This window comes from Bufo bufo, chromosome 11 (assembly GCF_905171765.1).
Source record: "Bufo bufo chromosome 11, aBufBuf1.1, whole genome shotgun sequence".
NCBI lineage: Eukaryota > Metazoa > Chordata > Amphibia > Anura > Bufonidae > Bufo > Bufo bufo.
In genome coordinates this window covers 83,135,858-83,162,712 of record NC_053399.1, presented here as the reverse complement: position 1 = coordinate 83,162,712, position 26,855 = coordinate 83,135,858, and the positions used below count along the sequence as shown (strand labels likewise).

General features: G+C 44.8%; 1 protein-coding gene across 4 annotated transcripts in view; it reads left to right on the top strand.

The window, feature by feature from the left end:
* Positions 1-23,119, top strand: part of FUT8 (fucosyltransferase 8) — a 172,686-nt gene extending 149,567 nt beyond the window's left edge. For all 4 annotated transcript variants that reach the window (XM_040411702.1, XM_040411701.1, XM_040411703.1 and 1 more), the window contains 2 exons: positions 895-1,045; positions 22,194-23,119. In XM_040411702.1, the coding sequence (XP_040267636.1) occupies positions 895-1,045; positions 22,194-22,511 (469 nt within the window). In that variant the 3' untranslated portion in view covers positions 22,512-23,119. The remainder of the gene's footprint in view (positions 1-894; positions 1,046-22,193) is intronic.
* The last annotated feature ends 3,736 nt before the right edge of the window (positions 23,120-26,855 follow it).

The following is a 26,855-nucleotide window of genomic DNA, read 5'->3' as shown; positions in this document are numbered from 1 at the left end:
AGGGGAAACTAGGGCTGAAATGTCCCTTAGCAGCAATATTTTTCAGAGCCTCTTCTAAGGGACATCCATCTTCCTAACAGTGCAGTGCTGTATTAGGAAGACGTGCTGGGAGCTGGCGGGCGTCTGCCCTCACATAGTGGGGCTGATAAAGTGTTAACTAGTGTACATATATATGAATATATCAATATATAAACTTCATTGCTGCTCGCTAATCAGCGCCGTCAGTGAGCTCCCCCCTGTACTCCCGGCATGCCGAGTAACCAGAGATGTTGATGTGAGCGGTAAGCGCTCAGTACAGGCAATGCAGGTGGAAGCTCCTCTACTGTATATAGGGACAGATATAGTATATTACTGTCCCTATATACAGTAAAATAGCTCCCCTACATTGCCAGTACTGAGCGCTTACCGCTCACATCAACATCTCTGGTTACTGAGTAAAGGGGGAGCTCACTGACTGCGCTGATTAGCGAGCAGCAATGAAGTTTATATATTGATATATTCATATATATGTACACTAGTTATCACTTTATTAGCCCCACTATGTGAGGGCAGACGCCCGCCAGCTCCCAGCACGTCTTCCTAATACAGCACCGCACTGTTAGGAAGATGGATGTCCCTTAGAAGAGGCTCTGAAAAATATTGCTGCTAAGGGACATTTCAGCCCTAGTTTTCTACTATAAATAAAGGTTTTCCCTAAATAAAGTAAAAGAGAAAAATGTTCCCTGTCCCTACCCGTTAGCAAAAAATAAACAGTATACATCGACGTCCCAAGTTTGTCAGTGTAAGAGCCGCAGCTTTATGGCTACAATCAGTATTTTATAATAAGTCTTATGGACACCCTCACAATAGGGGGGTGCTGTGTATAAACCTCTAACTGTTCGGCTTCTGCTGCAGATACCCCCAGTACGAGTTCATCAGCGACAACTCCATATCCTGGTCAGCCGGTCTCCATAATCGATACACAGAAAATTCCTTGCGAGGCGTGATCCTAGACATCCATTTCTTATCACAATCGGATTTTCTTGTATGCACCTTCTCCTCGCAGGTGAGTTATACCGCAGAATGCCAATATTACACTTGGGTTTGGAGTCTTTCTGTCGAGACGTGTTTGTTCATCCTACTATGGCTGTGGTCTCCTTTGATTACAAGACTACAATTCACATAGGCCAGGAGTCGGCAACCTTTGGCGCACCAGATCTTAAGAAAATACAAATCCCAGCATGCTCTGTTTTTATAGGAGTTGTGTGTGCAGCCAAGCTGGGAGTTGTAGTTTGCTGACTTTTGCCGTAAGCTATTAAGGAATGCTGGGAGTTGTAGTTTTGCAAAAAACAAAAACTGGTTGGAGACCACTGCTATGTGCAAATGAATTCAGCAATGTTGATTGATTTAGCATTTTGTGGAGTTGTAGTTAAGGCCATGAGGTAATTTTGAAGCGGCGCGGTGAGTGCTGTGTAATTTACTTTAATGTTGATTTAATAGATGAGATATTGATGGCGCTTTCAGCTTGTACTAAGTAATAAGTCTCCAAGGATGGACTTACTTTATAATGCTAGACACATTGTCATTCCATTAATCTGCTTTGCGTTTTTTCAGGACTCTGGCGGGTTTGGTTTAAAATTTACTACAATACTATTTTTAATGGACTTCAGCATTTTTATTTTCCTTCTTGTTTGTATTTATAACATGCAGAATAGACTTAAAATAAATCTTATAGAAATTACGGAAAATGCGTTTGGTTTCAGGCTTTGATCTCTGGTTTGTCTGCAGCAGAGGGAGTTACTACATGTTTACATACTAGAGCATCAGGCACCCTTAAAGGGTGTTTACCAGGACTTAGGCCCCTTTCACACCGGCGAGTATTCCGCGCGTATGCGATGCGTGAGGTGAACGCATTGCACCCGCACTGAATACCGACCCATTCATTTCTATGGGGCTGTTCACATGAGCGGTGATTTTCACGCATCACTTGTGCGTTGCGTGAAAATCGCAGCATGCTCTATATTCTGCGTTTTTCACGCAACGCAGGCCCCATAGAAGTGAATGGGGCTGCATGAAAATCGCAAGCAAGTGCGGATGCGGTGCGATTTTCATGCACGGTTGCTAGGAGACGATCGGGATGGTTATAAGGGAAAATAATAGCATTGTGAATACAGAATGCATAGTAAAACAGCGCTGGAGGGGTTAAAAAAAAGAAAAAATTATTTAACTCACCTTAGTCCACTTGATCGCGTAGCCGGCATCCCCTTCTGTCTCCTTTGCTGAACAGGACCTGTGGTGAGCATTCATTACAGGTAAAGGACCTTTGGTGACGTCACTCCGGTCATCACATGATCTTTTACCATGGTGATGGATCATGTGATGACCGGAGTGACGTCACCAAAGGTCCTTTACCTGTAATTAATGCTCACCACAGGTCCTGTTCAGCAAAGGAGACAGAAGGAGATGCCGGGCTACGCGATCAAGTGGACTAAGGTGAGTTAAATTATTTTTTTTAACCCCTCCAGTGCTAGTTTACTATGCAGTCTGTATTCAGAATGCTATTATGTTCCCTTATAACTATGTTATGAGGGGAAATAATACAATCTACAGAACACCGATCCCAAGCCCGAACTTCTGTGAAGAAGTTCGGGTTTGGGTACCAAACATGCGCGATTTTTCTCACGCGAGTGCAAAACGCATTACAATGTTTTGCACTCGCGCGGAAAAATCGTGGGTGTTCCCGCAACGCACCTGCACATTGTCCCGCAGCGCCCGTGTGAACCCAGCCTTAGAGTTTGATAAACCGCCCCCACCGATCAGCTACAAGCAGGAGCCACATCCACTGGAAGTAACCGGAAGCCGTACAGTGTATAGTGGTCGTGGGCTTCAGTAACCAGAAACCACCACCATACGTCACACTCCAGACTCACAGCACTGCCGGGGTCATTATATTGATTTATGATGCTATGTAACCCTTACAGTTCTGGAATGTATTAGATAACAGTGACAGCATTATGTCAGTGTTATCCAATACATTCCAGACCTCTAAGGTTTACATAGCATCATAAATCAATATAATGCTATGTGACCCCGGCAGTGCTGGGAGGTCAGGACGGGAGCTGTGCTGTGAGTCTGGAGTGTGACACTCGCTCATCTGAAAGGGGCCTTAAGGTATAAATTAAGTTAACAATAAAAAAAGGTTAAAAAAGTTTAATTAACAATTACATTTTAGGATTGGTCACTATTTCCCACATGTCCCCCCAACCTGCACATCTTCTGTTCTGTCAGGTCTATTGGTTAATACTAAGTCCAGTATGGCCGTCCCTCTAGTCGGGTCCTGAACCAGTTGGGAAAAGTAATTGTCTTTGGTTATTGCCAAGAAGCTGTTTCCCTTATGAGATATACAAGTTTCAGTTTCCCAGTCTATATCTGGGTAGTTGAAGTCCCCCATAATAACCACCTCATTATGATTTGCCGCCTCGTCTATCTCGTTTAGTAGTATATTTTCTGTGGACTCCGGTATATTAGGTGGTTTATAATAAACTCCTATTAATAATTTATTATAATAATTATTATTTTTGCCTCCATGTATCTCTACCCACAGGGACTCCACATGTTCATGTCCCTCACTTATAGCTTCTCGGACTGTGGGCTTTAGACAGGACTTTACATAAAGGCAGACCCCCCCCCTCCTCCGGTTTTCATGATCCAACCATAGCTATCATCTAGCCATGTCTCTGTTATTCCGAAACTAACTAGATGAAGAAAAAAAAACAGTGCCTTATAGTGTAGGGATCCCCACTAAACAGGTTGTGCCATGAGTAAAAGGTGGAATGCAGGTCATTTTTCCGTCTCATGATGAAGTGGCATGTTGATTGTGTGCCCAGCCTCTTCATTCATCCCTTATGAGACTGCTGGAAGTAGCAGAGTTCTGTCTGTGCTGATCTCCCACAGAGAGTGAATGGAGCAGCAGGACACATACTTGTCCTGCATTTGTTTCTGTATCGTATGCCATAGACACTAAAATAGCAACACATAAGGGCTCTTTCACACTTGCGTTCTTGTCTTCCGGCATAGAGTTCCGTCGTCGGGGCTCTATGCCGGAAGAATCCTGATCAGTTTTATCCCAATGCATTCTGAATGGAGAGAAATCTGTTCAGGATGCATCAGGATGTCTTCAGTTCCGGACCGGAACGTTTTTTGGCCGGAGAAAATACCGCAGCATGCTGCGCTTTTTGCTCCGGCCAAAAATCCTGAACACTTGCCGCAAGGCCGGATCCGGAATTAATGCCCATTGAAAGGCATTAATCCGGATCCAGCCTTAAGCTAAACGTTGTTTCGGCGCATTGCCGGATCCGACGATTAGCTTTTTCTGAATAGTTACCAAGGCTGCCAGGACTCCGCTAAAGTCCTGGCAGCCATGGTAAGTGTAGTGGGGAGCGGGGGAGCAGTATACTTACCGTCCGTGCGGCTCCCCGGGCACTCCAGAGTGACGTCAGGGCGCCCCACGCTCATGGATGACGTGATCGCATGGATCACGTCATCCATGCGCATGTGGCGCTCTGACGTCATTCTGGAGCGCCCCGGGAGCCGCACGGACTGTAAGTATACCGCTCCCCACTACTACTATGGCAACCAGGACTTTAATAGCGTCCTGGGTGCCATAGTAACACTGAACGCATTTTGAAGACGGATCCGTCTTCAAATGCTTTCAGTTCACTTGCGGTGTTACGGATCCGGCGGGCACCTCCGGCAAATGGAGTGCACGACGGATCCGGACAACGCAAGTGTGAAAGAGGCCTAAAAATGCATAAGCGCATCCATAGGCATATACTAATGCATAAGCTCAACACTTACAAAATAAGGTAACAATAATGAAGCAGAGTGAATATGTAGGTGTGGCAGAGCTGGCTTTGTCAGTTTATAGACAAACATCCAATTTGTCTATATAAGTGAAATTTTCTGGGCTGCCGTCATAGGACCTTGTCGGACATTCTTCTATCATGTGTTTTATAGTCTGGTTATTTCCGCAATCACAGAGTGGGGGTGGCTGTTTGCCCCATTTGTGTAGGAGGTATGCGCACTTCACATGCTCTGTTCTAATCCTGTTTAGCGTGGACCAGGTTTTGCGTGGCAGGTGGAAACCCGGTGGAGTTTGGGTAATGCATGGAATAGGCATGTTGTTTTGATGCATGTTATGTACTTGGATCCATGCATTGGTGAGGTTGTACCCTTCCTCCATTTTTGCTGTTTTGGTAGGTGGTTTACGGGATCGGAGTCTGCCACAATTGGCATCTTCTATGTCCCTGTGTGTCGGCAGGTTTCTGTTGTCCATTATCTTTTTATATTCTCTCTTTAGAGCATTTTTCCTCCGCAGGTGTGGTGGTGGGGGGGGGGGGGGGGGATATAGCTTAATGTTGGCAGCCAGTATGTGGGGGTTGATTTGACAGTCCCTGATATCATGCGCAGTGTTGTTCAGTTGGGTGTCTATGTTTTGTATATGTGGGCTGTTAAGCCATACCGGGATGCTTGGAATACAAGACTCGGAGCCGAGGAGCGCTCCCCAGGTTGTTCCACACAGCTTTTGGATGATATTGCTTCTCAGCGGTTTTTGTTAGGTGTTCTTGACCTGCAGCTTCATCACAATGGAGGATCAGTGGGGATCCCAGCAGTCAGGTAGTTATGGCCTGTCCTGTGGATAGAGGGGAGATGTGTTAATCATGGCAAAACACTTTTAAAGAGGAAGATGGAATGAATACAGTGGCTTATACGGTATGATAAGGCGAGCACAGCACTGGAGTAGGCTTCTTAGAGGATGCACAGGACACCACTGCTTGGTTAATAACCTTTGTCATCCGACCACCAATCACACAATCCGTATTGGAGAAAAAACCTTTTGGGAGCAACACAGCGTCAGTGCTGGATCGGCGCCTTACATGGGTTATTCAAGACCGATAATACCCCCCTATATGCCTGGGCCTCTTACATCTGCAGTTCTAGGCTGCCGCCAGCTCTCATTCTTTTCACGGTAACAACCGGCCATTTGTTTTTGTTCAGCACCAGGATTATTCTCAGCCACAATGTAGACGCTTGTTTTCCTGAGCAGCGACACAGTCTTATTATACGGACCCTCTGAAGTAAGCTGAACACACGCTGTACTACTGGCAGGACCACCAGCGATGAGGACCTGGTAGCAAGTGTTACCTTCTTCTGCAGCGCCACCACAGGGAGAATATAGCATTACATGGTGTAAATGTAAATCAATGAGCTACCAGTGTAATGAGCAGATGTGTCAGGTCCTCCAGAGCTGAACCTTAGAGTTTAGTACTCTCTTTGGCAGTCCCATGGAAGTGAATGGAGCATTGGTACATGAATTTTACATACTCACCCCAACCTCATCTGGAGAGTCCTCAGCATGGCAATCCATGGAGTCCAAGGACATTTTGAGTTGTGGTGTTGACATACTTAGGACTGCCCAAACCTACACACCTGCCACGAAAAAGGACAAACCTAAAAAGCAGAACCTGTCCAACCCTATGTTTTACCAAATGCATTAGAGCCAGGAGCATCAGTGAATTTCAATGACGTAATTAAATGGAAGTTTTATCCAGGGGATTATTTTCAGTTGGAGTCACTTTTTAACTCTGGACTGCCAACTCCTAATTAGGCTAGGTCTACACGACGACATTTGTCGCGCGACTGCGATGCAACAGTCGCAAAAAAATCCATCTCTAAGTGTAGACGTAGTCTTAATGTCCCTTTCCTAAATCTGGCATCCCTTTAAAAGTCGATGGTTATCCATAATGTCCATAATTTTCCATCATGCCCTTCATTTATTCTCTGCTTTAGCTGCTCTAGAGAAATCCTAGTCGAGGGACCATCCTGTATAATTAGACATGTCCTAGAAGAGTGTATAACAATGATGGCCATTACAGAGGACTCCTGGCTATATACATTAATGGTGGACAGCATGATCAACCCTAGTAAAGAAGGCATATTGCCTGCTAGGGTTGATCGTGCTGAGTGAAACACCTTTGTCTTGTACCCATTTTTGAAAATCTGTACTTCAATTCTTATGCTGGTTTGGTGCTCAGAGCTCTGCTTCTCCAGCGCTTTTTCCCCTCATGGAAGAACAGGGCAAGGCATTCTCACTGTCCTCCTGCCTGGGCCTGAGTTGTCACACATGCGCTGGTATGAGTTTGTACAGAGCATGCGCAGTTAGGATCTCATTCAGGTTATATTCACACTTGGGTTTATAAACCCATCAGAGTTCTTTGAATGCATGCACCAGTTTTTGTCTGGCCAGATCCCAACCCAGTCAATGGGGTCCGGTGGTGAACGGCAGTATCTGGCAGGAACACCCTGCTGGATGCGATAAACACAAGTGTGATACTAGCCTAACAGGGACAGCTGAACTGTCAATGGTGCATGAGCGAGATTTCAGGGCCAGGCAGGGAGTGCCTAAGGTGGTGCTCCGAACACCTAATCAGCTTATGAACTAAAGTTTAAATTCTCTAAAACGACAGAACCGATTGCTACAAACCAGGGGGTGTTTCACTAAGCATGATCAACCCTAACAGGCAGTATGGTTTACTAGAATTGATCATGCTGACAGATGTTCTTAAAATGTAATTTGTTGTCTATTGAGCAGCAGAGTTAATCCATCCTCCATTATAGAAATCCAATCCTGAGGTCCAGTTTCTTTACCCCTCCACTATGAATACGTAGCTGTGGGGTTATGTATGAGAACTGTACACATTATCCCCTGATTCCCCGAACAAGGGCCTTAGGCCCCTTTCACACGGGCGAGTATTCCGCGCGGATGCGATGCGTGAGTTGAACGCATTGCACCCGCACTGTATCCGGATCCATTCATTTCTATGGGGCTGTGCACATGAGCGGTGATTTTCACGCATCACTTGTGCGTTGCGTGAAAATCACAGCATGCTCCTCTTTGTGCGTTTTTCACGTAACGCAGGCCCCATAGAAATGAATGGGGTTGCGTGAAAATCACAAGCATCCGCAAGCAAGTGCGGGTGTGGTGTGATTTTCATGCACGGTTGCTAGGTGACGATCGGGATGGGGACCCGATCATTATTATTTTCCCTTATAACATGGTTATAAGGGAAAATAATAGCATTCTGAATACAGAATGCATAGTACAATAGGGCTGGAGGGGTTAAAAAATAAATAAAAAATAATAATAATTTAACTCACTCTAATCCACTTGATCGCGCAGCCCGGCTTCTCTTCTGTCGTCTTCTTTGCTGTGCAGGAGGAAAAGGACCTGTGGTGACGTCACTCCGGTCATCACATGATCCATCACCATGGTAAAAGATCATGTGATGAGCGCAATGACGTCACCACAGGTCCTTTTCCTGCACACAGAAAAGAAGAAGACAGAAGAGATGCCGGCTGCGCGAGCAAGTGGATTAAGGTGAGTTAAATTATTAATTTTTTTAACCCCTCCAGCGCTATTGTACTATGCATTCTGTATTCAGAATGCTATTACTTTTCCTTATAACCATGTTATAAGGGAAAATAATACAATCTACAGAACACTGATCCCAAGCCCGAACTTCTGTGAAGAAGTTCGGGTTTGGGTACCAAACATGCTGATTTTTCTCACGTGCGTGCAAAACGCATTACAATGTTTTGCACTCGCGTGGAAAAATCGCGTATGTTCCCGCAACGCACCCGCAACGTTTGTGTGAAAGAGGCCTTACACTTGTGGGTAACCCATGAAATCTCCAGAAAGCGGCGCAGTATTCCGGTGACTCCATGAACTGTAGATCATAGTGTGCAATAAAAGGTCTGATTACCAGACTGGTGGCTGCCTAATAAACCGCACAGGCAGCAGAGAATTATCATTTGTTATCTCCAGCCGCCTGCTGATATTTGTCACTTGTAGAATTTATTCTGAAACCTAGATAACGAAAAAAGATCAAATGTGTTCTTCTCCCGGAATGCATAAAAGTGTTTTATGTTATAATAAAGGGCATTTCCATAAGAAAAAAACCAGTGAGTAACACTGCAGGGGGCTCTGACAGTGAGCCCTACATTTCTGACAGTGAGCCCTACATTTCATGGCAGCAGTTGTCAGTAACCTCCCACCATTCCTCTCGGCAGCTCATCCATCGCTGTAAACATTCCTGGCGCCTATACCAAACTAATTTATAGGGCTGGTATGGCATCGTCATTTTTTTATTTTTACCTTAAAGGAAAGTGTGGTCTCCTATACAGTGAGATATAGTTGAAAAAAATCACTACACCACACTTTTTTGCCACTCTATGCCCATACGCTGTAACTTTTGGCAGAGGTTGAGAAAATGCTCCAAACGTATATACATACAGTGATGTCCACAATTTAATACCCTGTTGTGTTTTTCAGAGTTAGAGGGGCTGTTTCTGATTACTGGGCCCATGCTCCCCATTTATATGGAGCAGCAGATGAGCTTGCGTATCCACTTCTCCATTCACCGTTATCGGACTGCTAAGGATAGCACAGTACAAGCGCCTGGCTATCTCCAGCAGCCAGAGCTAAATGAAGAGACTCTATTCAATCTGGGGAGCACAGGCCCTATTTTTGTGATCAGCAGGGGCCCCAATAGTCGGATCCCAACCAATCAGACACTTATCCCCCATCCCATGGACGGGATAAGTTGTCTTAATGAGACATCCCCTTTAATAGCTGGAGAGTCCCCGGTACAGAACTTTCATCTATCAGGTTTAATGGCGCCTCAACACAGAGGGTTTCTTACGCTGGAGACCCCAGAAGATCACAACTTCCATGCAATACGAGCAATAGATTTGTTGTTGGAGAATTCCCTTCTTATTGAAGAGGTCTCGGGATGGTCCACAGACGAGGAGATGGCACTGCTATGTGTGCTGATGCAGCACGGTATGATGTACACGCATTTATTTCCAGATACAGGGTCACATTTCTATTGTTAAATGTGATTATGCTGACAAACAGTGGACTTCTTGGCAGCTGGCATGGGCTAGTTACTAGTACATAGTCAGGGTAGGATTTTAACCCTTTGTGTAATTGATGCATTAAGCAGAATCTGACTGCTTATAACACATTCCCATCATATTGACATCGGACCAACTACAGCCAGGTCCATAAATATTGGGACATTTACACAATTTTAACATTTAAGGCTCTATACACCACCACAATGGGTTTGAAATGAAACAAACATACAAGATGTGCTTTACCTGCAGACTGTCAGCTTTAATTTGAGGGTATTTACATCCAAATCAGGTGAACGGTGCAGGAATTACAACAGTTTGCATATGTGCCTCCAACTTGTTAAGGAACCAAAAGTAATGGGACAGAATAATAATTATAAATCAAACTTTCACTTTTTAATACTTGGTTGCAAATCCTTTGCAGTCAATTACAGCCTGAAGTCTGGAACGCATAGACCTCACCAGACGCTGGGTTTCATCCCTGGTGATGTTCTGCCAGGCCTCTACTGCAACTGTCCTCAGTTCCTGCTTGTTCTTGGGGCATTTTCCCTTCAGCAAGTGAAATTCATGCTCAATCGGATTCAGGTCAGGTCATTGACTTGGCCATTGCATAACATTCCACTTCTTTCCCTTAAAAAACTCTTTGGTTGCTTTTGCAGTATGCTTTGGGTCATTGTCCATTTGCACTGTGAAGCGCCGTCTAATGAGTTCTGAAGCATTTGGCTGAATATGAGCAGATAATATTGCCCGAAACACTTCAGAATTCATCCTGCTGCTTTTGTCAGCAGTCACATCATCAATAAATACAAGAGAACCAGTTCCATTGACAGCCATACATGCCCACGCCATGACACTACCACCACCATGCTTCACTCATGAGGTGGTATGCTTAGGATCATGAGCAGTTCCTTTCCTTCTCCATACTCATCTCTTCCCATCACTCTGGTACAAGTTGATCTTGATCTCATCTGTCCATAGGATGTTGTTCCAGAACTGTGAAGGCTTTTTGAGATGTCGTTTGGTAAACTCTAATCTGGCCTTCCTGTTTTTGAGGCTCACCAATGGTTTACATCTTGTGGTGAACCCTCTGTATTCACTCTGGTGAAGTCTTCTCTTGATTGTTGACTTTGACACACATACACCTACCTCCTGGAGAGTGTTCTTGATCTGGCCAACTGTTGTGAAGGGTGTTTTCTTCACCAGGGAATTAATTCTTCGGTCATCACCACAGTTGTTTTCCGTGGTCTTCTGGGTCTTTTGGTGTTGCTGAGCTCACTGGTGCGTTCCTTCTTTTTAAGAATGTTCCAAACAGTTGTTTTGGCCAGGCCTAATGTTTTTGCTATCTCTCTGATGTTTTTTTTTTTTTTATTCAGCCTAATGATGGCTTGCTTCACTGATAGTGACAGCTCTTTGGATCTCATCTTGAGAGTTGAGAGCAACAGATTCCAAATGCAAATAGAAGACTTGTAATGAACTCTGGACCTTTTATCTGCTCATTGTAATTGGGATAATGAGGGAATAACACACACCTGGCCATGGAACAGCTGAGAAGCCAATCGTCCCTTAATTCCTACACCGTTCACCTGATTTGGATGTAAATACCCTCAAATTAAAGCTGACAGTCTGCAGGTAAAGCACATCTTGTTTGTTTCATTTCAAATCCATTGTGGTGGTGTATAGAGCCAAAAATGTTAGAATTGTGTCCATGTCCCAATATTTATGGACCTGGCTGTACATTTACTGGAAGCCACTAGATATCTGATACACATGAGGGCAGATTTACTGATCCTAATATTTAGACTGCCTGATGGGAGCAGGCAAGGGAAGGGACCATTCCTCAGTGGAGGAAAAAGCAGCATTTTCATGCAGCAATCACCTCCACTGTATGGAGACGATCAATCACTACTCCCATCATTTGTCCACATACAAATTCATTGTATCTGGCAGCAGATCCCTGTTCGCACAGCATGATCTGCTGCCCAGAAATTATGATTTAAAGGGGTTTTCCAAGACTTTAGAACCGATGCCCTCTCCTCCTAGATAGGTTAATCAGTACCTGATCGATGGGGGACCAACACTTGGAGCCCCCGCCGTTCAGCTGTTTGAGAAGGCAGAGGTGCTGGCAGTAGTGCAGCATCCTCCTCACAGCTTCCCTAGACTAGTGATGACACGTTCACATGTCATGTGGCCTAGGAGCAGCTCAGCCCCATCGAAGTGAATGGGACTGAGCACGATACTAACCGCTATACAATGTACGGCGCTGTGCATAGTAAGCTATGAGAAGGCCATAGCGCTCACAGAAAAGCCAGAGGATAGGTCATCGGCAGATGTCCGACTCCCAGCAGCCCAGCGCTACTTCCTCTTCAGGATTACACTGCACATCATCTCGCAGCATCTAAAAGTGCTTTAAGTGAGAGGATCAAGCACGTGTGACTACACTGTGCTGCCGAGATCCCCGAGAAGAAGGACGTAGCGCTCACAGCAGTGATATTGATGACTGTGGTGAGAGATTTATTCTCATGCATACAGAACTGACAGCACGTGATCCATTTCATATGTACCAATGAAAAAGTATTTACTGTAATCAAGGGCAGGAACATGGATAACACCTTCAATGGAACCTGTCGCTGATCACGGTGTCTGGTCTGCATGAAGCATGTCCCTGAGCAGATTTATATGGTTTTATGGGAAAAGATTCTGTTTAACCTGCAACATTTATTTTAACCCCTTAAGGACTCAGCCCTATTTCACCTTAAGGACTTGGCCATTTTTTGCAAATCTGATCAGTGTCACTTTAAGTGCTGATAACTTTAAAACGCTTCGACTTATCCAGGCCGTTCTGAGATTGTTTTTTCGTCACATATTGTACTTCATGACACTGGTAAAATGAAGTCCAAAAAAAAATTTGTTTTGCATAAAAAAAACGAATTTACCAAAAATTTTGAAAAATTTGCACATTTCAAAGTTTCAGTTTCTCTACTTCTATAAAATTACTTTACATTCCCCATATGTCTACTTCATGTTTGGATCATTTTGGGAATTATATTTTATTTTTTGGGGATGTTACAAGGCTTAGAAGTTTAGAAGCAAATCTTGAAATTTTTCAGAAATTTACAAAAACCCAATTTTTAGGGACCACTACAGCTCTGAAGTCACTTTGCGAGTCTTACATAATAGAAACCACCCAAAATGACCCCATTCTATAAACTACACCCCTCAAGGTATTCAAAACTGATTTTACAAACTTTGTTAACCCTTTAGGTGTTGCACAAGATTTAATGGAAAATAGAGATACAATTTCAAAATTTCACTTTTTTGGCAGATTTTCCATTTTAATTTTTTTTTTTCCAGTTACAAAGCAAGGGTTAACAGCCAAACAAAACTCATTATTTATGGCCCTGATTCTGTAGTTTACAGAAACACCCCACATGTGGTTGTAAACTGCTGTACGGGCACACGGCAGGGCGCAGAAGGAAAGGAATGCCATACGGTTTTTGGAAGGCAGATTTTGCTGGACCGGTTTTTTGACACCATGTCCCATTTGAAGCCCCCCTGATGCACCCCTAGAGTAGAAACTCCAAAAAAGTGACCCCATTTTAGAAACTACGGGATAGGGTGGCAGTTTTGTTGGTACTAGTTTAGGGTACATATGATTTTTGGTTGCTCTATATTACACTTTTTGTGCGGCAAGGTAACAAGAAATAGCTTTTTTGGCACCGTTTTTTTTTTTTGGTTATTTACAACATTCATCTGACAGGTTAGATCATGTGGTAATTTTATAGACCAGGTTGTCACGGACACGGCGATACCTAATATGTATACAATTTTTTAATTTATGTAAGTTTTACACAATAATTTCATTTTTAAATCAAAAAAAAAGTTTTAGTGTCTCTTTAGAGTCATAGTTTAGTGTCTAAGAGCCATAGTTTTTTCAGTTTTTGGACGATTATCTTAAGTAGGGTCTCATTTTTTGGGATGAGATGACGGTTTGATTGGCACTATTTTGGGGTGCATATGACTTTTTGTTCACTTGCTATTACACTTTTTGTGACGTAAGATGACAAAAAATGGCTTTTTTTTTACACCGTTTTTCTTTGTATTTTTTTACGGTGGTCACCTGAGGGTTCAGGTCATGTGATATTTTATAGAGCCGATCGATACCTAATATGTATACTTTTTTTTTTAGTTATGTAAGTTTTACACAATGATTTCATTTTGTAAAGTAACATGACCGTTTTATAGATCAGGTCGTTACGGACGCGGCGATACCAAACATGTGTAGAGAATTTAATTTTTTTCATTTTTGATCAGTGATAAATGTGTTTTTTGATTTTTAGTTTTTTTTACCCAGACCCACTTGGTTCTTGAAGATCCAGTGGGTCTGATGTCTGTATAATACAGTACAGTACACCATATAGTGTTTTGTACTGTATTTTACTTACACTTTGTCTGAACAGATCTATGCCTTTAGCACAGATCTGTTCAGCACCATGGACAGAAGGATGCCTGAGAAGGTGTCCTGTTGCCATGGGAACCTTCCCCGTCTGCTCAGCAGTGGCCAGAACTGCACAGACGGGGAAGGGTAAGGAGGGGGGCTGTCTGGGGGCTCTCTCCCTCTCCATCGGGGGGCTGTTTACCTTTTCCATAAAGCGGTCCCTGGTATACCCACTAGCCACAAACGATTATTCAAGGGGAGGCGGGCGAGGGATCGCGATCCCGCCTGCCGCACCGCCCCCACCCCCCCCTGCACCTCCCACCGGGATAAAATCATTCAGGGGTGCAGGGGGGGGGGGGGGTGAAACATATATATTTTAGGAATACTAAAGTCTCTGATCCCCGCGGTCTGAATTGACCTGCGGTTTGTTGCGATCGCCGACATGGGGGGGGGAGGGGGGGTCACGGGACCCCCCCGCGCATTTAGCCGAGGTGCCTGCTCAATGATTTGAGCAGGCACCTTGTTCCGATCACAGCCGGCCGGGCGGCAGTGATCGGAACAACACATGACGTACTGGTACGTCATGGGTCCTTAACCCCTTAAGGACATAGGACGTACCGGTACGCCCTATTTCCCGAGTCCTTAAGGACACAGGACGTACCGGTACGTCCTGACTTAAAATCGGCATTCCGACGCCGCGGGGGTTAATCGGAACGGGATGCCGGCTGAAATCATTCAGCCGGCATCCCGTAACAATGCAGGGGGGGGGGGTCATTTGACCCCCCCGGAACGACGATCGTAGAAAACCGCAGGTCAATTCAGACCTGCGGTTTTCTGCGTTTCCGGTCTATTCGGGTGTCCTGTGACCCGATGAACCGGAAAAAGACTGCGATCGGTGGCGTAATTATACACCACCTATCGCAGTCCGAGGATTTGGAGAGGCGGTGCTGGCCCTGGTGCTGATGCCTGCTGTCCAGGGTGCTGATTGGTGCAGGGGAGAGAGGCGCGAGATTCAAACTTCCTGCGCTCCTCTCTCCCCTCCTCTTCCTGTCCAGCATCCTGACCGTGCAGCATCGTCCAGCACCAGCTCCTGCGTCCCCATAATCGCCATCCATCACCCTCCTGCACCCATCGCCACCCAGGTAGGTTAGGGTCAGTGAGGGAGAGGCACCGTTAGGCAGGGAAAGAAGGGAAAAGTTAGTTAGAAAAAAAAAAAAAAAGTTCTTTTATTTCAAAACTTTTTTTGATCCATCCATCAGACCAGCCCCCCATCCCCTCACCACCACTTTTATTTTTTATTTTTTTTCTGCGTGCGCTGACTGGCCGGCACTTTTTAGCGTCCGTCCACTGTTAGCGCATCGCCCGCACCACCCCACCACCCCACCGACCGCTGATCAGCAAATTTGAACTTTTTTTTTCCTAACACTTGCCCTTTCTTTTTTTGCCTTTTTTAGTACGTGAACACCCGTTGCCCCCACACACACGCACATATAATAAAGGTTTCCACACACGCACACATATATACACACACACACACACCCATGGCCCGTTGGATGTTCTCGGCCGAGGAGGCATACGCCCAGATTGCCTCCGACTCTGAGAGCCCCAGTGAGGATGAGGATGACCCCACGTTCCTTTTATCATCCGCATCCTCCTCATCATCATCGGATGACGATGAGCCACCAAGGAGGCGGAGCCAGGGGCCCCACATGCTAGGGATCCTGTGGCCCACCCTAGTACGAGCCGCCCTGGGGTTCGTACTGGTTTCCCGGCCCACCAAATAAGTCCACCGGAGCCCCCTGCCGATGAACTTAGTTGGTGTCCCCCAGTGGACTTTGAGCCTGAGATTCCGGATTTTGCTGGCAATCCTGGAATCCAGATTCCCACAGTGGGGTTTACTGAAATTGACTTTTTTTTTTTTTTCAGTAACCCACTGGTGAATCTGATGGTGGAGCAGACGAATCTGTACGCCCAACAGTTCGTCGCTCAAAACCCAGGTTCAGTTTTGGCTAGACCCGGTGGCTGGACGCCGGTCAGTGCAGCCGAGATGAGGACATTTTGGGGCCTCGTGCTGCATATGGGTCTAGTCCAAAAACCCAGTGTCAGGCAATACTGGAGTGGGGACGTCCTATACCAGACCCCACTGTACAGTATGGTCATGACACGCTCCCGGTTTGAGGCCGTCCGGAAATGTCTGCATTATTCCGATAATGCAGCATGTCCACCCCGAGGTGATCCTGCCTATGACCGGCTGTATAAGATACGGCCGGTCATCGATCACTTTGGGGCCAAATTCATGGAGGCCTACGTACCTGGAAGGGAGGTCGCGGTTGATGAGTCTCTCGTTGCGTTCAAGGGGAGACTCAGTTTCCGCCAATACATTCCCACAAAGCGGGCGAGGTATGGCGTGAAGCTATACAAAATTTGTGAGAGTACCTCAGGGTACACTTACAAATTTCGTGTGTACGAGGGGCGAGATTCCTGTATTCAACCCCCAGAATGTCCCCCCACTCTGGGTGTTACCGGGAAACTCGTGTGGGACCTTATGTACCCACTGCTGGATAACGGTTACCACTTGTACGTGGACAACTTTTATACCAGTATCCCCTTGTTCAGGTCCCTTGCCGCCAGATCCACGTTCGCTTGTGGGACCGTGCGGAAAAATCAACGCGGCCTCCCTGCCTACCCCCTCCAGGTACCTATCCCCAGGGGTGAGACCTGTGCCCTTACCAGTGGAAACCTGTTGCTGGTCAGGTATAAGGACAAGAGGGATGTCCTTATGCTGTCCACAATCCACAGTGACAGCACCACCCCAGTCCCTGTGCGAGGTACCGCGGCAACGGTCCTCAAGCCCGATTGTATCGTCGACTACAATCGGTATATGGGAGGAGTTGATCTCTCTGATCAAGTCCGCAAGCCATATAACGCCATGCGCAAAACCCGGGCATGGTACAAAAAAGTTGCGGTCTACTTGGTGCAGGTTGCCATGTACAACAATTTTGTACTATCCCGAAGCGCTGGCAGCACAGGGACATTCCTCCAATTCTATGAGGCAGTCCTCAAGGCCCTGATCTTTTCGGACCGGGAAAGAGCAGGCCGGAGTACCTCGGGAATTGGAGGCGCCCGGATCGTCCCTGGCCAACACTTTCCAGGTGTGGTCCCCCATACTGAAAAGAAGGGACGAACCCAAAAAAAGTGCAGAGTGTGTCACAGGAGGGGGATACGAAAGAACACCACTACTCAGTGTGACACGTGGCCCGATCATCTGGGCCTCTGCATTATCGATTGCTTCAGGGAGTATCACACTTCCATGGAGTACTAAATTTTTATAATCCCCAACAGTCCACTAGAGAACATTAAAAACTATGTCTCTCAGACTTTGGAGACACAGAAACAATTTTTCTTTCCCCAAAAAATATTAGTTTTAGTGCAGGCATCCTCAAACTGCGGCCCTCCAGATGTTGTAAAACTATAACTCCCAGCATGCCCAGACAACCTACAGCCATCAGCAGGGCATGGTGGGAATTGTAGTTTTACAACATCTGGAGGGCCGCAGTTTTAGGATGCCTGCTTAGTGTCTCCAAAGACTGAGAGACATACATATTGGGCATCGTCGCGTGCGTAAAAGTCGTCGCTATAAAAATTACTTTTGACCAAACGCCTCGGATGAACGGTGTTAAAAATATAAAATAAAAACGGTGCCAAAACACCCATTTTTGAGCAAAATTTCAATTTGAATCCATTTTGCCGGTAATAAAGCAAGGGTTAACAGCCAAACAAAACTAAATATTTATTGCCCCGATTCTGTAGTTTGCAGAAACACCCCATATGTGGTTGTAAATGGCTATATAGCCACACGGCAGGGCATAGAACGAAGGGAACTCCATATGGTTTCTGGAAGGCAGATTTTGATGGACAGTTTTTTTTTTGACACCATGTCCCATTAGAAGCCCCCCCTGATGTAGCCTAGACTAGAAACTCCAAAAAAGTGACCCCATCTAAGAAACTACACCCCTCAAGGTATTCAAAAGTTACTTTACAAACTATGTTAACCCTTTAGGTGTTCCACAAAACTAAATAGCGAATGTAGAAACAATTTTAGAATTTAATTTTTTTGTTACATTGCCTCAAAAAGAGTAATATAGAGCAACCAAAAATCAAATTTACCCCTAAAATAGTCCCAAAACAACAACCACCTTATCCCGTAGTTTCCTAGATGGGGTCACTTTTATGGAGTTTCTACTCTAGGGGTGCATCAGGGGGGCTTGAAAGGGTACATGGTGTAAATAAACCAGTCCAGCAAAATCTGCCTTCCAAAAACCATATGACATTCCCCTTCTTCTATGTCCTGCCGTTTAGCCAAATAGTAGTTTACGACCACATATGGGGTGTTTTTGCAAACTACAGAATCAGGGCAACCCATTTTGAGTGTTGTTTGGCAGTTAACCCTTGTTTTACTCCTGGAAAAAATTGATTATATTGGAAAATTTTCCAAAAAATAGAAATTTCAAAATTGTTTCTCCATCTGCCATTAACTCTTGTGGAACACCTAAAGGGTTAATAAAGTTTGAAAAAACAGTTTTGAATACCTAGAGGGGTGTAGTTTCTAGAATGGGGTCATTTTTGGGAGGTTTCTATTATCTAAGCCTCACAAAGAGACTTCAAACCTGAACTGGTCCATAAAAAGTGGAATTTTGAAGATTTCTGTAAATTTCTAAATTTACTTCTAAGCCTTGTAACATCCCCAAAAAATAAAATATCATTCCCAAAATGCTACAAACATGAAGTAGACATATGGGGAATGTAAAGTCATCACAATTTTTGGGGGTATTACTATGTATTACAGAAGTAGAGAAACTGAAATTTTGAAATTTGCTAATTTTTCTAAATTATTGGTAAACATTTTATTTTTAAAAGCAAAAAAAATTAACTTTTTTGACCCAATTTTAGCAGTGACATGAAGTACAATATGTGACGAAAAAACAATCTCAGAACGGCCTGGATAAGTCAAAGCGTTTTAAAGTTATGAGCACTTAAAGTGACACTGGTCAGATTTGCAAAAAATGGCCTGGTCCTTAAGGTGAAAATGAGCCCGGTCCTTAAGGGGTTAAGGACTCCGTAAACATGCCGTACCGGTACGTCATGCGTCCCTAAGGGGTTAATGTCTACTCATTCTGGAGTCAAGTGGGCAGGCCTACTCAGTGACTGACAGCTATCTATGTGCACAGTTATACAAGGAATTAGGACCGCCCACAGGACTCTAAAGCCTAGAACCAGCAGGAATTAAATTGACAAGTTACACAATTATTCAGTATATTAATCTGCTCAGTTCCTCCTGCTCTATAACATGCACCTCCATACATATTGAATTTCTATAGCGCATCTGTATACCTCCGCAGGCGGTACTATAGAAGCCCTGTGTACATCTACTGCATCCTTATTATGGCGCCATACAATACGCAGTATTGTACCAAATACCATATTTTTCACTTTAGAAGACACACTTTTTAGGAAGAAAAAATCTTGCTAAAAAGTGCCTGCATCTTATAAACAGTATTCGGGGAGACCCAGAATGGCCAGACCCCCTGACTACGGCTTTGCCTGATCAGTCAGAGAGCCGGCCGGCAGGAGAACCATCCGTTCAGCACTTGGGGAGGAAGGTCCTGCGCTGTACTGAAAAGAAATAAAAACTGTAAGTAAAGACCTTTGATGATATCAATGGGAGGAGCCAGACTATACAGCCCGCACTAGTGCAGGGAAATGTGGGTTTTTACTAAAGATGGTGTGTGTGCATGCATGTGTGTAGCAGAGCTGTATGTGTGTAACGGAACTATGTATGTAATGGAACTGTATGTGTGTAGTAGAGCTGTATGTATTGTGAAACAGTGACGGGTTGTGTCTGGCAAGGCAGGTATTTTCCTCCCAGCATGTGCGGCTGGGCTGGTTTCCAGCCAGGTGAGGTCAGATACCGGACCGGGTTTAAGTGCCGGTCCGGTTTTTGGCAGCACCTGGCTGTCCTTAAATAGGCAGCAGGGCTCAGCAGAGATGGCTCTATTCTTGGGAGCTGAGGCTTTGTGCCGTGCTGGAGGGCTGAGAGCCGCACGCTGGGGAAACAGGCCCCCTAAAGCCGGCTGTGGACTACTGGAGGCAGAACTGCCAGCAAGGTGACTTGTGTTATATGAAGTTACGTGCTGTTTTGTGCAATTACCTCAAGTCTGAATAAACACTGACGTTTTGAGTTAAGAACTTGTATTTTGCCTCTGTACTGCGCCCACTTACCCTATCTACCAGAGTGAAACCCCATAGTATGTAACAACTGTATGTGTGTAGTAGAGCTGTATGTATGTAACGGAACGGTATGTGTGTAAGAGAACTGTATGTGTAAGGCCTCATGCACACGACCGTGCTGTTTTTTGCTGACCGAAAACCGCGGATCCGCAAAATACGCAAGCCGTCCGTGTGCCTTCCGCAATTTGCGGAACGGAATGGGCGGCCCATTGTAGACATGCCTATTCTTGTTCGCAAAACAGACAAGAATAGGACATGCTATATTTATATATTTTTTATTTATTTTTTTGCAGGACCTCGGAACGGAGTGCTGGCCGCATCTTTTGCAGCCCCATTGAAGTGAATGGGTCCGCACCCGAGCCGCAAAAACTGCAGCTCGGATGCGGACCCGAAGAACGGTCGTGTGCATGAGGCCTAAAGCTGAGCTGTATGTGTGTAAGAGAACTGTATATCTGTATGTGTGTAACGGATCTGTATGTATGGTCAGAAAATTATGTGAACTGGGTATCTTAAACATAACTTTTACTATGTATTGTTTAAAATAGGTATAGAATACACCACATTGCTGTGAGACAAAAACGCAATTAGATAAAAGCGCCACTTACGGTATTTATTCCACAGGATATATGGAAAAAGAAAAAAGGGTAGATCTTACCACATTCAGTAGAGAGATCTACACCTGGTGGCGTGGTGGTCCTTTTGTAGAGTGGCAGAAGGACACTGGTGACCGGCACTCCTGTTGTACCCTAGAATAAGGCCCTACCTATATAAAGGGTAGGGGTCTAAACAGGTATCCTGCCTAACAAACACAGAGCACCCGCCCCGACAGGGGCGACCCCATACGGAACCTTTCCCTGTATTGGAGCCTAATCCCTACTCGTACCCTATTTATAAAGCCCTACATGCCATGTTTCATCCCGAATTACCGGAACTCATCAGGGGACTTCAATGAACTTTCAGGGAATACTGAGAAAGAAAAGAGGGAAACACAAAGTACACAAAATATTGGTCACTAACAGTCCTGGGTAACGGACTATATAGCTAAATGCTAGATCATCAATGTTAGGATCTACTTACTAGAATCGACTAAAGGTAGGTTCCCCGTCGTATTCACTGTATGGACTATCAGTGGTAAACGTCCATGCTAGGTGTAGGGAAGCTCCGTACAGTATTAGAATGTATTGGCTCCGATGAGCCGAAGTTATTACTTTGCGAGACTTCAGGTAATAACTTCAAAAATGTATTTCTACTGTAAATAACCTTTTACCGAACTCAGGTTTGGCTCCGTACAGTATTCTAACAAAGTTTTATGCGGATCGACTTTGGATGTTTCATCCGAAGTCGGTTCGCTCATCCCTATAGGTAATCATCTATTCTTTATTACAGGTAGATGACCTGAGTCTCCTCTTAAAACCAGAACCCTTTGATGCCACAATACCTTATGCTCAAAATTAGAAAAGTGAGGCTAACCTTTTCCATTCTAGGTTTGATATACTTTTTGTTCCTTCTCTTGCAGGTTTGCCGAGTAGCTTATGAGATCATGCAGACACTCCACCCCGATGCTTCCGCTAATTTCAACTCCCTGGATGATATTTATTATTTCGGAGGACAGAATGCTCACAACCAAATTGCCATATATCCCCACCGTCCGAGAAATGCCGATGAAATCCCCATGGAACCTGGGGACGTTATTGGCGTGGCCGGCAATCACTGGGATGGCTACTCAAAGGGCGTTAATCGTAAACTAGGCCGGACCGGTCTCTACCCTTCATACAAAGTTAAGGAAAAAATTGAAACTATCAAATACCCAACATATCTGGATGCTGATAAATGAGAGACTACCACGAGCGTCTGATGCCGGAAGCTCCTATGTGCCCACTGAACCACCAGACAGACTGGACTGCTCTTCTCACTTATGTGAAGACGAAACACGACTAAAGGGACTGTAACGGGAGACGGTCTGTGCAGAACATTTCCAGTACAAAGCTGTCTCATACAATCTGTCTGCCCGGTCAACAGAGCACGGTGCTCTCCTTCTGCCATTAACTGACGGTATCTCAGACGTTAACACTGCCATATTGTGCAATTAGGGCGACCTGAAGATGTTTTATACTTGCGAGGTTTTAAACAATGATGCCCGTTACTAATGGTTCACATGGCCAGAAGAATCCAGCACAGCCTGAAGCACTGTGTGGATGCTCATTGTGACTATGACACTCCGGGCCAAGGGTCCAAAGGAAGTTGGATGGTTTCACTTAACAACATCTGAGGAGAAAGAGTCGCATTGTTGTTCCGTACATGGACGGCCATCACGCAGACAAACCATTCACTGTTTGTTGCTGTAGGAAGGTTTTTTTGTATAAATTCTCCATGAGATGATTCTTACACACGTGTTTCTTGGCATTGTCTTTGATAACAAACAATTAAATAAGATAAAAATGACCTGTTTATAACCGTTTGCACATTGCTGAGATGGGGAGGTATGTCTGCTGGGCTGTTCTGAAGGGTAGAGATTGGATCAGTTTAGTGGATTCATTCTTAAAGAGGACCCGTCCCCTCTCCTGACATGTCTGTTTTCATAGCTTCATGCATTCCCCATGTAATAACAATTCTGCAGCATCTATTCTTATGGCTCTATGTTGTGCCGTTCCTTTACTATGACTGACTTGCTAGCAGTAAGGGTACAGAGGGGTGGTAATCGGTTGGGGGTGTGTCCAGTGAGACAACAGGAGTACTGATTGGACAGAGTCAGACACACCCGCTACTGGTAACACCCAGCAGTACCTTTACTGCAGACTGCTGGCAATTTATTACAGGAACGGCACAACATAGAGCCATAAGAATAGATGCTCCAGTATTGTCATCACACAGGGAATACATGGAATTACTAAAACAAACCTGTCAGGAGAGGGGACAGGTCCTCTTTAAGGTAGTCATATACTTTAGATAACGGTCAAAGCTAAACAATTACCCTTCCTACTGCCATACACTTCTGGTGAACAGTCATGTTGAAATCTTAAATACTCAAACCTTCTAGCCCTCTAACTGCAGCCATCAGAGGAGAGTCGGGATACCCCCATACACACAGTAGATGATCCCACTGCAGGTGATGTGTTTAGCCAGGCTGTATGCCATCTTCATTAATAAATATTCCTGCTATATGCATATACAGTATTTGAAGAGGGCCTGTCACCTGGATCTCTTCTTATATTTGCATGTTGTTCCTTTCCTCTGTTGTTCCTCATAGAAGTTTATGCAAAACATTGCCAAACGGGTGTTACCGGTCGGTTGGGGAGGGGGTATCCCTACATGGTCTGACATTGTCCAATAAATTCTGCCAGTCACAAAGGGCTGTGTCCCTGCACTGTCTAACATGGGATGAAAATGTAACACCCAGTTGGTAATTAATTGATACATTTAAAGTAGGAATAATAGAGGAATGACAACAGAGGGTTACAACAATAGATGCTCCTGAATTGGTACACAGGGAATGTTACTAAAACAGACTTGTCAGGATAGATAGAAGATGGGTCCTCTTTAAACAAAGACTCAGGGGCACATTTATTAAGGCGTTTTTGTCTTAATAAACCCCCGCGCTGGATCCTCCAAAGTAATGAAGAGGCGCGGGCCTCTACATAACTCCAGCGGATCCTCCCCTACTTCTAAATGTAAGACAACTTCTAAGCTGTCTTACATTTAGACCTTCCCTGCCCACATTTTTAGACCTGGCATGAGCGGGGAGAAGTCGCAGATTGCAGCACAACTAGCTATTGCTCCCCAATCTGCGCCTGAAATACACCTAAAATAAGGATATTTCAGCTGCATAAATGACCCCCTTTGTTCAGAAAAATAACACAATTCTACAAAATACTACTTAAAGAGGACCTTTCACCAGGATACATGTATTGTAATAGTTATATTACCTTACAGTGCGGCCCCCAGTGATGTCTTTCCGTTTTTTTTTTTCTCAAATGGACCCCCCCCCCCCCCTTTCATCCGCTGTGGTCCCCATTTGTTTTGGCGCCTCATATGCTAATGAGGCGATTCGGTTCAACTAGGCGGGGACTTGAATTTGTCCTGGCCACGGTTATCTTCTCCCTGGCTGTGAGCGCATCCAATCAGAGTGCCCCGCTCTTAGCCAGGGAGAAGGAGCTCAATTTGCGAGAAATTCTAATTCAAGTCCCCGCCTAGTTGAACCGAATTGCCTCATTAGCATATGAGGCGCCAAAACAAATGGGGACCACAGTGGATGAAAGGGAAGGGGTCCATTTGAAAAAAAAAAAAAGCGGAAAGACATTGCTGGGGGCTGCACTGTAAGGTAATATAACTATTTCAATACATGTATCCTGGTGACAGGTCCTCTTTAAAGGGGGAGATTTACTGTATCATTACTTTTAGGCCCCATGCACATGTGCGTTTTGCAGTCTGCAAATTATGGAACCGCAAAACACAGACAGCCATTAATATAACTTCCTATTCTTGACCGCTAAACGGACAAGAATAGGACAGGTTATATATATTTTTTGCGGGCCACGGAACGGAGCAACGGATGTGGACAGCACACGGAGTGATGTCCGCATCTTTTGCAGCCCCATTGAAGTGAATGGGTCCGCACCCGAGCCGCAAAAACTGCGGCTCGGATACGGACCAAAACTACGTTTGTGTGCATGAGGCCTTACATGCAGAAAACATTGGTCTTGATAAATCTCTCCCAAAAGTGTTTTTCTGGACATCAATATCTGATCAGCTGGGGTCCGATTCCTGGAACCGCTGCTGATCAGCTGTTCGATAAGGCACTGGTGCTGGCAGTAACCCCACAACCTTCTCCAGTCATCGGTCACATGGCGCAGCTTAGCCTCACAGAAGTGAATGGATCTAAGCTGCGATACCAAGCACAGCCACTATACAATGTATGGCGCTCTGCTCTGTGCCTTCTCAAACAGCAGATCAGCGGGAGCCCGAAATGTAGGCCATCAATGTTCAAAATTGCAAAATCCTCTTTAAAATGTAAATTTAAAACACCATTTTACAGTTTAAATGTAGATATTGTCTTCATAAATAGTCACAATGACTTGATAAATACATTACGTTACTGAGTTAGAGCCGGTATAATAGCCTAGAGCTGCATTCAAAATTCTGCTGGTCACTACTGGAAACAATCGACAGGTTTTCAGACGAGAGCACAGCGCCTGTTCTAGACCGCAACAAACAGGAAGGTTTTATGTAGCTACTGGGCCAGCAAAGAAAGCATAAAGATTTCAGCTCTGAAGCCTACAGAGTTGTGAAATGCAGACAGTAACTCGAATTCAGTCCCACAAAGTTACTCAACATGTATGTAGATAATACCACTACATAACCTTAGTAACAATGCAGCATTAAGACGTTCGTTTTACAATTAGAAATCTTTTTTTGTATGTTTCGTGTCCATGTTTACAGCTATGTTTCATTTTATACCACAACAGACTGTGCCGAAGTGTCTGACCTTTGCTTCACACATTGTCTTTCCATGTCCTCCCATTCTGTTCCCGAGAGCTGACCAGAAAACTGTGTGTACAACCATAAAGCGGGGATGCCTTAACACTGTTCACAGTGGGCTGTGTAGTGATTGTATTGTTGTTAGAGTGCCTTTCAGCCTATAGATAGATGAGACTTTCTGTAGTACAGTATCTGTCTTTTTGCATCTGTCATGTAATGATGCCTTACAATTAAAGGAAAATGGGAGGATTACAATTGTTCCTGAATTGTACAGTAGGCCCTACACTTCTACTGTATTCTTTCTTTCCTGTTGCTTATATAGCGCCAACCTGTTCAGCGGGTTGTCACCATTCACAACAGTCTTCGTGTCAGACACACACCAGTTCCTCACAAAGCCAGTTAAGCTAGCAGTACGTTTGTGGCATGTGGGAATAAATCCACACAACGCACAAGATGTTCTCGGTTAGATGTGAACTCGACCCAAATAATGCAAAGCAACACTGGCATTGTGCCACCCGGACTATACACAAGATAGATGATAAATATCTAATTGTGGGAGTCTGAGACCCCCAGTGATCCTGAGGAAGGGGGTCCCTGGATCCCCTCTCTGAATGAAGTACTGTGCATGTCTGTCCACCATTCCATTCATTTCTATGGGTCTACACAGACAGCGCTCTCGCAGTCCTTTAGAAGTTACAGGGGT